This window comes from Eurosta solidaginis, chromosome 2, assembly GCF_040869045.1.
Source record: "Eurosta solidaginis isolate ZX-2024a chromosome 2, ASM4086904v1, whole genome shotgun sequence".
NCBI classification, from domain to species: domain Eukaryota; kingdom Metazoa; phylum Arthropoda; class Insecta; order Diptera; family Tephritidae; genus Eurosta; species Eurosta solidaginis.
This window is the reverse complement of record NC_090320.1, coordinates 215,781,991-215,797,012: the sequence shown is the minus strand read 5'-3', so window position 1 is coordinate 215,797,012 and position 15,022 is coordinate 215,781,991. Positions and strand designations below refer to the sequence as shown.

The following is a 15,022-nucleotide window of genomic DNA, read 5'->3' as shown; positions in this document are numbered from 1 at the left end:
TATTTATATATGCAATACCACTAACAGTATTCCTGCCAAGATTCCAAGGGCTGTTGATTTCGCCTTGTAGAACTTTTTCATTTTCTTCTACTTAATATGGTAGGTGTCACACCCATTTTACAAAGATTTTTCCAAAGTTATATTTTGCGTCAACAAACCAATCCAGTTACCATGTTTCATCCCTTTTTTCGTATTTGGTATAGAATTATGGCATTTTTTTCATTTTTCGTAATTTTCGATATCGATAAAGTGGGCGTGGTTATGGTCAGATTTCGCCCATTTTTTATACCAAGAAAAAGTGAGCTCAGGTAAGTACGTGGGCTAAGGTTAGTAAAGATATATCGGATTTTGCTCAAGTTATTGTGTTAATGGCCGAGCGGAAGGACAGACGGTGGACTGTGTATAAAAACTGGGCGTGGCTTCCACCGATTTCGCCCATTTTCACAGAGAACAGTTACCGTCATAGAATCTATGCTCCTACCAAATTTGAGAAGGATTGGTAAATTTTTGTTCGACTTATGGCAATAAAAGTATTCTAGACAAACTAAATGAAAATGGGCGGAGCCACGCCCATTTTGAAATTTTCTTTTATTTTTGTATTTTGTTGCATCATATCATTACTGGAGTTGAATTTTGACTTAATTTACTTTTATACAGTAAAGATATTAAATTTTTTGTTAAAATTTGAATTTAAAAAAATTTTTTTTTAAAAAGTGGGCGTGTTCTTAATCCAATTTTGCTAATTTTTATTTAGCACATATAGAGTAATAGTAGTAACGTTCCTGCCAAATTTCATCATGATATCTTCAACGACTGCCAAATTACAGCTTGCGAAACTTTTAAATTACCTTCTTGTAAAAGTGGGCGGGGCCACGCCCATTGTCCAAAATCTTACTAATTTTCTATTCTGCGTCATAACATCAACCCATCTACCAAGTTTCGTCGCTTTATCTGTCTTTTGTAATGAGTTATCGCACTTTTTCGGTTTTTCGAAATTTTCGATATCGAAAAAGTGGGCGTGGTTATAGTCCGATATCGTTCATTTTAAATAGCGATCTGAGATGAGTGCTCAGGAACCTACATACCAAATTTCATCAATATACCTCAAAATTTACTCAAGTTATCGTGTTAACGGACGGACGGACGGACGGACGGACGGACATGGCTCAATCAAATTTTTTTTCGATCCTGATTATTTTGATATATGGAAGTCTATATCTATCTCGATTCCTTTATATATGTACAACCAACCGTTATCCAATCAAACTTAATATACTCTGTGAGCTCTGCTCAACTGAGTATAAAAATCACACAAAAAGTATGTGAGTGCAATAAAAATTTGCTTACGAAAAAAAAGTTGCTGGCATACAAAAGTGTGTGGAGACACAATTGTTAGACCACCGCAAAGAAAAAAACCAAAGAAATTTGTGCGTAAAGGAAAAAAAATGACAAAGAAAAATTATCAAAAAAAAAATTTTAATGCCCGAAGGCTAACTTAGAGGCCAACAAAATGTGCTTACGTGTAACCAAAAAAAAAACAAAAAAAAACGAGAAGTGTGCAAGCTACATGTTCCTAGCAAAAACACAAGCGAAATCCTTATAGAAATAACGGAAATAGTGATGTTTAAAAAAAATTTTTGAAGTTAACCAATAGTTATAATAAAAATAAAAAATGGTTATATGCGGCAAACAATAAAAAAATGTGTTCCCTCGGCCCTCCTTGGTATTTGGTGGTGGTGACGTTGCTGGTGCTGCTGATGGCGATGCTGTCACTGCTGCTGACGTTGCCTGGCTTCCTCTGTCGAACGTTGGCGTTGGCGTGGGCGCTGCTCTCGCTCAGTTAATGTCGCTTGCAGGCCACGATCACTTCCTAGCCTGGAAGTTTCTCTCTCTTTCTCTCGTTCTCTCTCTTTCCCTGCTCTCTATGACATTCCACGGCAATCCAGTGCGCTACATATGTCGTTGGAACAAATGTGTTTCCAAATTTCCAATCACCTTTAAATACTGTTTGTAAATGCGGGTAAGTATATGCCTTAGCCACTTCCTAGGTCCTGCCCCAAAATCTATAAAAGAAACACAAAAAAACGAAAAATTGTCTACAGGCTGAATATCATGTCTCGTTGTTTCCTTTATTGCTTCCTGCCCCCTGTATGTATGCCCAGCCATACCCTATCTTTCCAATCGCAATTGGCACATAATGCAGTAAGTATGGACATACATACATACATATATGCATGCAATAAAGCAACCCAAAGAAAAAGTTCTTTCTTTCTGTTTTCACCTACTAATCTCATTTCAACTTCAAATATTTTTCAAAATCAATTATCTTTTGTCCCTTTAACTAATTTCAAGTTAATTTTATAGCGTTTTCTTTTCTGTAAAAAAATGTTGCCCTCATGTTGCCCTCTTAAAATCTACCTTTTGATCTAGCCACCTGCCGCTATGCAAAAATGGCTCTTCTTCGTAGTCAATGGACCCCTTTTCTTATTCGGTGGAAAATATTTTTTGAAAAGAAAAAACAAGCTCACAGGGGAGCTGGGAAAAACCAACAGGGTGACACCATTTCCAGAAAAGAAAACTTCATTAATTTAATTCGGATTTTTACTTTAAGTTACATTAACTTCTGCTACTCAAAAATTCAAATTCAAAACAAATTCAGCTTAACAAAAATTGTTTTCTTTTTAATTTGTTTTTTCCTGGGTTTATTTAATTTTTTTTTTCTTTCATTTTACCCCAATTTTATTTCAACTAATTTCTAATTTCCAAAAATTAAATTTTTTTTTTCTACCTACTTATTTTTCTATTCATTAAATTTTTTTTTCTAAATTTTAGACTGCATTTTAAAGAGATTTTTTTTTCTCTTCCACTTATGTTTAATGCAAACAAAATCTTTAGATTAGGTTTAAGTTGAAGAAAAATTGGCTAAATTTTAATTTAATGTCAACTGAGGGAATAAGTTATATAATTTTACCGTGGCGAAAAATAATATCGCTAAAGTTCAACTATCTGCAAAAAAATTCGTTTGCGTCATTTGAGATCAAGGTCTATTTTAATGATTTTTGCATTTATTGCCAAAGGGAAACTTCGCTCAACTTACGAGTACAACAAGGGTACATAAAATCGAAAGATGATGGGCTTTTAAATTTTTTCAAACTTTAATTTTAAAATGAATGTTTTTCTCAAATGAAAATGAAACAGTTATCGAATTTAAATTTTTAGGAAAAAACACAAAAGGATTTTTTTTTCTTTTAAGGAATTTAGTTAAATAAACGGTACATTAGTACTTACCGGTGGCAGGATGTCCAACGGACTTTGCTTCTCGTTGTTATACTTTACAATTGTGCAGATTGTACGGAATTGAAACCGTTTTGCGAAAATTACGGGATTTTTTTTTTTTTTTTTTATTAAAACATGAAGTTTTTTTTTCTTTTTTTCCACTTGACCGGCACTATACTTTGCTTTAACTTTTCCGCGGCACGCCCACGCACTTTAAATCCAACTTTTGCAATGATTTTCTAAGCTTCAGCTCGATCGTGCGCATACCCCGATTCGTGTATAAACGGAATTTCCTACCACTTTCACTCAATTCACACCCACGCATGTGGAGTTGCATTTCGTTTTTTTGCGCATGCACACATTCATACCTGTACATGTAGGCCTCCTTCCACTAATGTTGCGCAACGCGCGCAGATACCTGGTTGAGATACATTTTGTCGATAAGGGTGTAACGCAAGAACAAGTACGGTTGCCGGTGACATATGTATCTATGTATCTTGAGGCTAGCGTAACACAGCTGATTCGACCAACCTTATGAGAATCAATGCAATCGATTATTGGTGCCGCTAAAGTCGTAACCGTATCGTAGCCAACCAATTGGGTTTTGGTTTACCATCGTAACGATAAATAGATGATTACGTTAGGGATACGGATACAGCGATACGACATACGGCACCAATGACTCCAGCTTAAAACGGCACGTGCCCACAATTCATCGCAACTGATTCGGCTATATGTTATACACTATGGCCATCAGAGGATTATGTCGCCGGTTTTCGGTACACCCTATACTGGGTAAAAAAAATCACGGCTGTTGACATTAGCTATCATCCGGTGGCAAAAGCCTGAGCCATGTAAATGCAACAACAACGATTTGAGCCAGATAAATCCAGATAGAAGTCTGGTTCAATTTGTGAGCCAGATAATTTGTTAATTACTTCTTTTTGAGTTGGAAACGCGGCCTTTAATATACCTACTTTTTCAAAAATAGATGTCGCTGCTTAGCCTTTCGCCGTATGAGCTAAATGAAAAACAGCGGCGACATCTGCCTATAACAATTCACGCGTGCGAAAATTTCACGACATCTGCTTCTCAAGTCTCTCAATGATCCACAGCATTCCCGTGAGAATTGAGCGTGAGACAGAGCTGTAAAACTCACTGAAAGACGGCAATTTTCTTAATACACACATCGCTATCTCGTTCTGTATCTCTTGCTATCACCCGCTGAAGATAGCCGGCCCTATGCGCCGCCATATTGATCACCCTGTCAAAACATATGGCATTGTGAATGATATCATTCACAATGGCATATGGATTACATTGTTGCATTTGCATGTTAAATCTCTATCCGTATCTGGTTCACGCGTCATTGGAACGTAACTTTTGTGTACAAAGGGATTTTCTATGGATTTAATTTTGATCCCACCCCATTGCTGAACAGGCCAGGGTAATTTTTTATAAGCACGGCCGAAGGAGCCAACGCAGAAATAGTGGATCCGTCGCCCGGTTTCGGAGGGACCCAGAGTAATTTTTCGGTTTTTCGTTATCATCTTTTGACCGAGTTAAAATTTTTATTTTCCGCCTTCGGATTATTGTTGTCGAGGTCAATACGCGTCTTTTGACACATATCGATATTTTTTATTAGCAGTCGACCCCTGTTCTAGACTATTAAAAAAAAATAAATGTAAGGCGCGATAACCTCCGAAGAGATCTAAGGCCGAGCTTCTCTTCCAATTTGCGTCGTGCTCCTCTTGATTTTCCCTACAAATTGGCCGGACCGGACCTACATGTTTTATGCCGACTCCGAACGGCATCTGCAAGGCAGATGAGTTTTCACTGAGAGCTTTTCATGGCAGAAATACACCCGGAGCGCTTGCCAAACACTGCCGAGGGGCGACCCCGCTTAGAAAAATTTTCTTCTAATTTAAAAACCTTATTTCTAAAATTTTGATGTTGCTTTGCCCGGGGTGCGAACCCAGGGCATACGGTGTGGTAGGCGGAGCACGCTACCATCACACCACGGTGGCTATTACCCTCAACTTAATAGCGTATTAGCAGTCGACCCCTCAACTAGACTATTACCCTTAATAGTTGCATTCATTATGATATAATCCTATTTAATTAACATCAAAAGTTCATCTCCATAAAATACAATAAAAGGCATGCAGAAGTTAAAATTTGTATGCAAGTGTATCATCGCTAAGATCTATAACAAAGTAGATATTTTCTGCAATCTGAATGCACATGACTATCAAATATTAATATATATAAAAAGCATTCAATTACAAAACAATAAAACTTTAAAAGTGTGACACAACATCTTAATCAAAGCATCGCTTCAATTAATGAATCTGCGTATAAGACACATCCTCAATATCGTCATTATTTAATGTCTTTATTTGACATTCGCATAGAAATTGTACAATTCGTCGTTCTGCCATTGCTCGCTGTGTCACATCCAAACCATCGAGTAGGACATTCACCTTCTGTAACATGCTTCCTTGTGTGTTTAGTGAAGCGAATGCATTTGCTTGCAATTCTCGTTTATGTTCCACATTTTGTTTTTGTAAAGATTTGAGACAGTCCTGTGATTGATTTAGCACTTCTTGAATGCCTGTTATTAAAGCTGTTAATTTTTTCTCTGGTTCTTTGGCTATGTTAGTAGTGTCTTGCTTATTTTGTTGACGTTCATGTGATGAAGTTGCCGAAGGTATAGTTAGTTGCATTTTATGCGAATCGTCATTTGATATGATATTATTGCTTGGCAATATAATAAGCTCATTTAAAGAAGATGCATTTAAATCTGTGCATCCGGTGTCAATATCTTCTAAATCTAATTCGTCATCTCGTTCATCCTTGACACACGTAAAACCACAATCTGTATCCAATGTATTATCTTCTGCGCTTTCTGTTGCCATTTTTGCTTTGCGCTTTTGTATGATAGCATCTACAGGTAGAGGTATTCTACAATTGTTTGAAGATTAGATATAATATGCTAATATTATACGTACATATATATGTATGTATGTATTTAAGCAAACAGCGTTATTACCCTTTCCTATAATGTTCTTCCAGGAACAGCAAGTCTTGAAAGTACACCCACGTTACAGGATGATCCGGATATAATTTTTGATGGCGATACTCGCGTGAAAAACGTTCTCGTATTTTCTTCCAACGCTTATAGCATTCTTCTTCTATGTGTGTACATTACGATTATTAAAAAAGTTAACTACACTAAACAATAAATTAAATTTTAAAAATTTACCCGATATTCCCATACTCTCAGAAATATCACGCCATGCATCGTTTTTCAGCGTCAAATTTTTTGAATCACGTATTTTATACTTATCATACAGTACTGGATGTTCCTTTACGAGCTCAATCAATTGCTGGTTTTTTATTAACTCCTCTGGATCAACGTCACTATCTTCACATTCTTGCTTACGACTTTCTTTATGGTTTCGTTTCAGAGGCTTTCGACCACGTTTTTGGATTTTGGGTTCATATTTTATGTTAACGAAAGTTGTCCTTATTGTTATATATAAAATAAATTGCGTTATGATAGTAAGAAGTGCTTAAAAGTAAGATCCTACCCATTTTTGTCGTGATCTCTTAGAAAGAGTAGATGCTCGAACATGTCCCAGTTTACCGTCTCTTCCGGATTCTCTTGTGCTTTCTTAAATACCTTAACAAAACGATCCCTTAAGCTTTTCCAGCGTGTTATGCATGCCCGTTCTATAAATAAATATATAAAAATATCTAGTTGAAGGAAAATTATGTATATGTTTGCCGCATACCCGAGCAGTTCATCTGCTGTGATAGTTTGTGCCAAATATCATCTTTCATTGAAGCGCTTCCGGGTTTTCTCCCAAGAATTTTATCGTACAAAATAGGGTGCTCTTTAACCAATTTGATTAGCTGAATATCGTTAATTTGTGTAACCATTTTACTTATTTATAACTATTAATACCTTTACTAATTTAGTAAACAAAAATTATAGATTTTGTGTCTTCTTTTCTTCTTGCCGCAGAAGCCATTCACAATAATCGCTAAAACAAGCAAAGTTTTCCCGTGTTTTGGGAAACATTTCGTTTATCAACAGGTCCGCCACCAAAATATGTTGAATATAAACCGAGTTTACATAAAAGCTTTGACGCTTTTACAGTGACATTGAAAAGTCTTGCCGCTTTCTCGCCAGTCATTTTAATCTGCCTTAAGGCATTCAGGGTAGGATGTCTTCGGGACCATTGTAGATAAGTTGGAAGTTGTGTGCGTATCGGGTGATTGTCGCTTGCCCGGCCACCACACAAGCAGAAAGCATCAAGCGCCATTTGTATTGAAAATTCGTAGCGTGCAGACGTAAACATGTCATCTGATAACGATTTGTTATTGCTTGTAAAAAAAAAAAAAATTGCTTGTAAATTTTGCGAATTTTCATAAACATTTTTGAACTGTTTCGTAAGAATTTTTTCGAGTATGCAGTTTTGTAGCTTATTCAATTTTAATATAATAAGATGCTAATCTTAAGCCACTAAGAAAATTACCTGATTTTTGGCAATTTTTTCCATCCGACCTTTGCATTCGTAGGTTTCAATAAACCGCAACGTAAAATCTTTTTCATCCGCGAACTTGCTCACTTCACGTTCTCACAAAACTAACACACTAATTCTTGTCAATCACGTTCGCCACGATCAAATAGATCAGCTGTCGAGCGAAAAAATCGAAAAATTTTGATTTTCATCAACGCAAAGCCGAAAACAAATACGTGTGAGCACGACTACCGCCAATCGCGCCGATTGCTATGGTAACCACCCGTTGCTATGGTTACCAGCAGCATTTTTTGTCCGTTGCCAGTCAGCATTACTCCACACCACTCCGAAACCGGGGTTGAGATCCATAGTATTTTTGCGCAGAACATTATCATTAGCTGGCGCTTAGCCGCCTAAGCGATTTTGGCCGTTTCGTAACAAGTCACGCAAACTATCACGTCTTCCTCCGCCTGCTTGTCTCAACTCAGCGGAGGTCTCTCCTTCCTCAACTTCCAAACTTCGGTGACGACCGAAACCCTTTCTTGGCGGGAGCGTCTTGGTCAGTTCGCGCAACATGACCTAGTCCGCACATCTGCGTAAAACATATAGCTCACATTATATCTCCTTCGATATTCGCCGTTGGCAACACGGATAGGACCATAAATTTAATTTATTTATTATTTCGCCTTTTTAGGCCTAAAACTTAAATTACTAAATACAATTCATTAATTAAAATTACTTAGTTCTATTGAATATGCTGTCGGAATGCCATGTGATTCCGATAAGCATATTTATTAGCATGACAAATGGACGAGTCTGAGAGTCACTCTTTAAAGTTTAAAGTGAGGTTGGAAAGGACGCGTTTCCAATCCTCCAGTGCTCCCAGCATAAGGCAACAAAATTTGGACATATATTTTCATTTATGACGCTGTGAGAATGCAAGAAGATTCCGATCAGCACAGTTCAATGGGATGTTGAAAAGAACGTGTTTCCAATTCTGTCCCGAATTATGCTGAAAGCACGTTATGCCCCATCAACTCTGTCAGGCGATCCATTTAATGATTCTGCAGCTTAAGGCTTAGCTGGTTGTGCATTCTCCATCATGTGTCCGTCCATGAAAAATCAAAAATAAGGACAATTAAAACTTGTTTACCTTTGCGGGAGAGTTTCACAGTGCTCTAGCAAGTTTTTCTTTAATGTTCTTAAATTATTACTATTTTTTATATGATTAGAAAGTTCGTTAAAACTTTTTAAGCCTTTATAAAATATATTTTGCTTGTCCAGTTCTGTTAAGAAGAAAGGAAGTCTGAAATTGTTGTTTTCTCTGACTACGTATAAATTAGTTTATCGCTCAAGTACTCAGGCAACATTCCAATCTTCATATTAAACACAAATTTCATACTGTGATAAAATATAAGCTGTCTTACGCTGAGCCAATTAAGTGTTTCGATCATAGTTTTTATTAGAGTGTCGTATGGCAGCTTAAGAATAAATCGGCAGCTTAAAAATAAATTAATCTTCCGAAGAACTTTTCTCTCGAACATTTCAACGGCCATCTCATATCAATTTGGGCCCGACAACTGGAATTACTTTCTTTTATGCCATGTTGTTAAACTAAACTACAAGTTAGCCCAAAGTCACGAAGATGTTTTGCAATCCCGAGAGTTCGGATTTTGAAAATGACCATCCCGGGATTTTCGGGATTATCTAGAGACTTATTTTTGATTCAAAAATAATGATGTAACGTAAATGCATACGAGTACTTAAACCGAAATATTAAATCAGTACACTGCTTTAAAATAATCCAAGACAAATTTTATAAAAATATTGAAAATTTGTTCCGTTTTAAACAAAAATAAATAATTTTCTTGTACACTTTAACACAAGTGTTCCAAAAAAAAGTTCAACAAATTCAAAACACTTCATTTTAAAAAATACCTTCATCATATTAAAGCAAATGAAGGTTCAACTGAAACACTAGATTTTGACTTGTTACGCATATAATCGGAAGTTGAGCATGTTATACCTCAGTTCTAAATGTGTACCACTAGATCCACCGGACGGAAGAATGTCTATTTCCTTTCAGGTCAGATCATTGAGTTTTGTCACGCCTAAAGAAGGCTGTAATTTGCCCTGATTTAAAATTACTTCTTGCAAAAATAAAAAATATGAACATAATTCATCAGTTAAAACTTTTGGTAACATTTTACAAGACGGTCCATCACCTAATTTGTATCGAAAATTATCAAAGTTGGTATCAAAAGACGCGTCTCGACCTCCGTTTTAAGAATCCGAAAGCGGAAATCAAAATCTGTCGAAAGTTATTTACAAAAAACCGTAAAATTACTCCCAGAGGGTCCGAAATAAGGGGCCCGATCCATATTTTTTTTGCATAGAACACATTTCTGCGTTGGCGGCCTTCGGCCGCGCTTATAAATAATTACCCTGGGTGGGCCCGACACCGGTTTGGATTTCAAAACTAAATGCACGCAGAACACCTTTCTGCATTAATGTGTGTATGTGTACAACAAATCTGCTAAAAAACAACAACCACATGAAGATTTGAACCGATTTTTTGCTTATATCTTTTGAAAGAAATAAAAATTAAAATTTTCGCTTTCGGATTCTAAAATCGGGGGTCGTGTCGCATCTTTTGATACCACCTTTGGGTAATTCTTTACTTTAGCTCACAACTGCTAAAACTCGTCCAAATATCGGGAGATGTGTCAAAAGACGCGCTTTGGACCGAGGATCACGAGTCTGAAAGCGGAAATTGCAAATTTTATTTCGTTTCGGAGATATTTGTAAACAAAATTGAAAATTTTCATGTGGTTGTTGTAATTTTGATGATTTTGTTGTACCCACAAGAAAAACTGTGGGTAAAAGTGTTTTGCGCGGATATAGTTTTGGTCTCCAAACCGGTGTTGGACCCACCCAGGGTAATTTTTTATAAGCGCGGCCGAAGGCCACCAATGCAGAAAGGTGGTCTGCGCAAAAATACTATTGACCCCACCCCCGGTTTCGGAGCGCTACGGGGCCATTTTTCGGTTTTTTGGAAATATCTTTTGAAATAAAATTTTGAATTTCCGCTTTCGGATTCGTGGTCCTGGGATCAAAACGCGTCTTTTGATACCTCTCCCGATATTTGGTTGAGTTTTAGCAGTTGTGGGCTAAAGTAAAGAATTACCCACCTTTGCTAATTTTTGATAAAAATTAGGTGTTGCACCGTCTTGTAAAACGTTAACAAACTTCTAAAATGTGCAATATGAGATCCCAAGAAAATCCCGGAGTCCCTGGATTTTAATAAATATTATGCCGGGATTTCGGGATGACAAAATGAATCGGGTGTACCGCGTTTCGGAATATTTTTTTTTACCTACAAGACGCAGAAAGGTATCGATATATCGATTAACCTCTTGTCCCAATCAAGTGATATATCGATTATATATCAGCGCTGGGACCATTGTGCAGGTCTACAAGTAGGATATGTAGCAGTACGCACATACACAGCCACGCTCACCTAATAAAATGCTTGTTCTTGTTCGTTTTTTTTTGTGGATGCTATTTGGCACTGTTGTACTTCTTAGGACCAAAAAAAGTTTAGTAGCTGCTATCGAAAACTGCTTAAAATTTTTTTTCTTATATTACAAAGAAATATACTTATTTACTTTCAAACGAGCACTTAATTACATCTCTCTTTAATAACCATATATTTTGGACAATTTTAATTAACAAATTGTGATACTTTATTACCGGGGACGTTTGTAAAACACGACCAAAACCGTCGGGGGAGGTATTAATAGACGCGTTTTGGCCTCGCTTCAAATAATTCGAATACTTTTTCTCTTCGGACTATTGACAACAGGACAAAACGCGTCTATTCATTTTTCTTTCCGCTTTTTTGGACGGGTTATTGCAGTCGACCTCGGTTTCAAACTGTTTTTCGCGGAGAACTTTTGAACGGGTAGAAAAACTTAACTCACGTGTTTGTATTCTTAATACTGAAATAACTACGCGTCCTCAGATACCCCAATTGAAGACTTTTTTATAATTTTCTGAAGGACCCATATGGGTGCACTTAAAATTTCCTACTAAATTCGTTCAAAAAAATGTACCATCACACCAACCCATATCTGATATTCCGATCCCTTTTTTGCTTCCCTGTGTCGCTTTCGACGAAGCAACCCCGGGAATTTTGACACTTCGTTCAGTGTCAAAACTCATGTTCCACGCAGGTTCCACTGGGTTCCACGCTAGTTTGACACTGACCGAAGTGTCAAACTGCCGTGTGTTAGAAAGGGAAAGAAATTGTTTCCCTCTCATACATATCATACTTGTAAACCTGTACAATGGCTGGGACTTGTTTTTAGTAAACAAATTTGGTATCTCAGATATTTCGCTTCAGCAATAAATACACTTTACAAAAACTAGTGAAAGTGTGAAGACGTCGCAAATTCGTTGTATAATATATGACAGCAACAAAAATGACGACAAAAGCGTCTCCAGCAAAGCAACAGAGTGTAGCGGTCAAAGGTTATCTTTTCGTATACAATGCCGTTCAAGTGGTGGGCTGGAGCTATATTCTCTATCAATTGATAAACTACTATCTTCTTCAAGGACAACAATTTCGTGCACAAGTAGATCTTTGGGATTACACACGTCTTGCAGTAATAGTTTTTCAAAATGCAGCATTTGTTGAGATTTTAAATGCCTCATTTGGTTTGGTAAAGTCAAATCCAGTTATAACAACTTTTCAAGTATTGAGTCGAATGATGGTTGTAATCGGTGTCGTTATGGCTACACCGACTGGTAAAACATCACCTGGTCTGCCGATCGCGCTGCTCGCATGGGCTATTACTGAAATTATACGATATGGCTATTATGCACTTAATATTTTAAATTGTATGCCATATATTGTTGTTTTCCTACGATATACAACGTTTATTGCACTCTATCCAATCGGCGTAACGGGAGAGCTTTTGTGTTTCTGGTGGGCACAAAGTTATGCAAGAACAAATACTGTATGGTCAGCGCAATTGCCAAATAAATGGAATGCAACGTTTTCCTATTTTGCACTACTTTGGATAGTTATGCTTTTGTATATACCACTTTTCCCTCAAATGTATTTACACATGTTTGCTCAACGCAAAAAGATATTGGGTGGCAGAGGTAGCAGCAAGACGCAAGAAATCAAAAAAGCCAAATAAAGAGTTCATAAAAGTTAAATTTAGAAAACATACATACATAGTTATGTACCGAATCGTACCACTTAATGCCTGATTTATTTGGACTTTGGGAAACCTTTTGTTATATTATGTAATTGTTGTTATGAAGCTTAGATATTAAAGCCACACTTTCGAAGCACAAAAAAGCATTTAATTTACATTTAAAAACTGCCATTAAATATTCCGCGTTTTATTGGCTCCTCACCTATGCTCAGCTATAAATAAATACAAGCTTTAATTTTTTATTGCATTGTTGACGACTAATTTAACTAAGGCGGTTCAATACTGTTGTTGTATTAACGATACAGACACTCGCCGAATGTTTTAGAGTAGTGTTATCGATGTTGATGGTCCTTTGCCGGATATAGAACCGGCATGTTCCGGTAACAAAGCACCATTAAGGTACTAGCCCGACCATCTCGGGAACGATTAATATGACCACATTAAACCTTCTAGGCCATAACGCCCATGAGGAACTTGGGGTCGCCAGAGCCTCGCCTGCTAAATATGTGTATGATACATTCATATTTGTAACAGGATTCCCCTCGGGTAGGTGAGGTGGACATATGGGTTGCGGAAGCTTTGAAGGTATAAGGCGGTTCAATCATTTGCAGTTAAGTTTTGTATTGTACTATTCCTATTTTTAATTTGTGTTTATCTCCTAAGGCAATTTTTGTATATACTTTTTTTGCAACTGGTAATAAACTTAAAGTACAATTTATAAAAATAATTTCATTTCAACGTATGTATATATTCACTGCTGAGTGTAGTACACCCTATGTTGTTGTTGTTGTAGCAGTGCTTCGCCCATCCAATAGGCGTGACCGATCACAAATTGTCATTCCCTCAGCGGGTTAGGGGGTCAGAATATACCCGAGGTAGGCATTCCTGTCGTAAGAGCCGACTAAAATACCAGATTCAAGGGGTTGTGTAGCGCAACCCTTTCAGGTTGCCAGCCCAATATATAGCTTCTCCAAACCCAATTGTCAACCTCACCTATCCGTGGCGAATCCTCTTTCATAACAGTCGAGGCTCTGGCGACCCAGAACTCCTCATGGATCTAGGGGGTGAGAGGGCGGCATGGCCAAGAAGGTAGCATGTGGTCATAACAAATCGTTCCCGAGATGGTCGGGCTGGTACCGGAACGTACCAGATCTGCATCCGGCAAAAGACCATCAACATCGATAACACTCCCCAAAGCCTTCGGGGAGTGTCCTTATCTCTACAACAACAACAAATTGTCATCAATATTATGTAACGGGAATCCAAGGAAACAGGGAGAACCATAGTGAGAGGGGTGTTAGAGGCGTTGGTTACACATTGCAATTAAAGAGATGGTTGGTGTCATGTGGGGACACATCTCAAGCAAAACATATATTTTGTATGTCGGGGTTGATTCTGGATAGGTAAGAGTTTAACCTGTTACAGCACACCCATCGAAGTTGAGAGTGCGTCCCCTTTTGCGAGTTCTGGGTATTTTTCTCTAAGAACTGGATTCGCCGGGCAATTCCTGGCATAGAGGTCCGACGCCTGTTTGTGGTTATCAGTGAGGACCTGCTTGTGCTTTTTTGCTTCATACGGCTGTGTTCTCAGGTGCCGTATTTCCTCATAATGCTTACGGAGATGACCTATTAAGCCTTCGTGGAGTAACCTTATCGCTACATCAACAACAACCTCTTAAACCCCTGGGAGGTGTGGCGTCATCAATCAGATGTCTGTTGGGATGCCCAGGTTTCTGGGTATTCAAGGGAAACTGTTTGTTCAGCATTTCATATCTCTCCATAATTGCGAGTACTCTCGCCTCATTGTGTAGATGGTGATCTGGGGACATAAGAAGAAAGCCAGTAGCGGCTTTGAGCGCAGTGTTTTAGCAGGCCTGTATTTTCTTCCAGTGAGAAACGTTTAGGCTTGGCGACCATATCGGGGACGCGTAGCATGCAATCGGCGGACCAATTGCTTTGTAAGTGGTAATGAGCGTTTCTTTGTCTTCAC

The 15,022-nt window shown here is 37.7% G+C and overlaps 2 protein-coding genes across 2 annotated transcripts; one reads left to right on the top strand and one right to left on the bottom strand.

The window, feature by feature from the left end:
* Positions 1–5,376: 5,376 nt before the first annotated feature.
* Positions 5,377–7,300, bottom strand: LOC137242601 (uncharacterized). The gene is made up of 5 exons (XM_067769872.1): positions 7,074–7,300; positions 6,870–7,011; positions 6,542–6,804; positions 6,329–6,470; positions 5,377–6,240 (listed from the first exon to the last, which is right to left on the bottom strand). Exons 1-5 carry the CDS (start codon positions 7,219–7,221, stop codon positions 5,619–5,621), a joined length of 1,317 nt encoding a protein of 438 aa, XP_067625973.1. The 5' UTR covers positions 7,222–7,300; the 3' UTR covers positions 5,377–5,618.
* A 4,839-nt stretch (positions 7,301–12,139) lies between these two features.
* On the top strand, positions 12,140–13,760 carry LOC137242600 (very-long-chain (3R)-3-hydroxyacyl-CoA dehydratase hpo-8-like). Its single transcript, XM_067769871.1, has one exon. The coding sequence runs from the start codon at positions 12,275–12,277 to the stop codon at positions 13,010–13,012; it is 738 nt and encodes a 245-aa protein (XP_067625972.1). The 5' UTR covers positions 12,140–12,274; the 3' UTR covers positions 13,013–13,760.
* The last annotated feature ends 1,262 nt before the right edge of the window (positions 13,761–15,022 follow it).

Excerpts from the sequence above, each read along its gene's own strand:
- LOC137242601 (XM_067769872.1), bottom strand. The coding sequence starts at position 7,221 with ATGGTTACACAAATTAACGATATTCAGCTAATCAAATTGGTTAAAGAG. Across the intron at positions 6,805-6,869 it reads AGAGATCACGACAAAAATGG|GACAACTTTCGTTAACATAA; the intron begins GTAGGATCTTAC and ends TATAACAATAAG. Across the intron at positions 6,241-6,328 it reads GAAGAACATTATAGGAAAGG|AATACCTCTACCTGTAGATG; the intron begins GTAATAACGCTG and ends AAACAATTGTAG.
- LOC137242600 (XM_067769871.1), top strand. The coding sequence starts at position 12,275 with ATGACAGCAACAAAAATGACGACAAAAGCGTCTCCAGCAAAGCAACAG.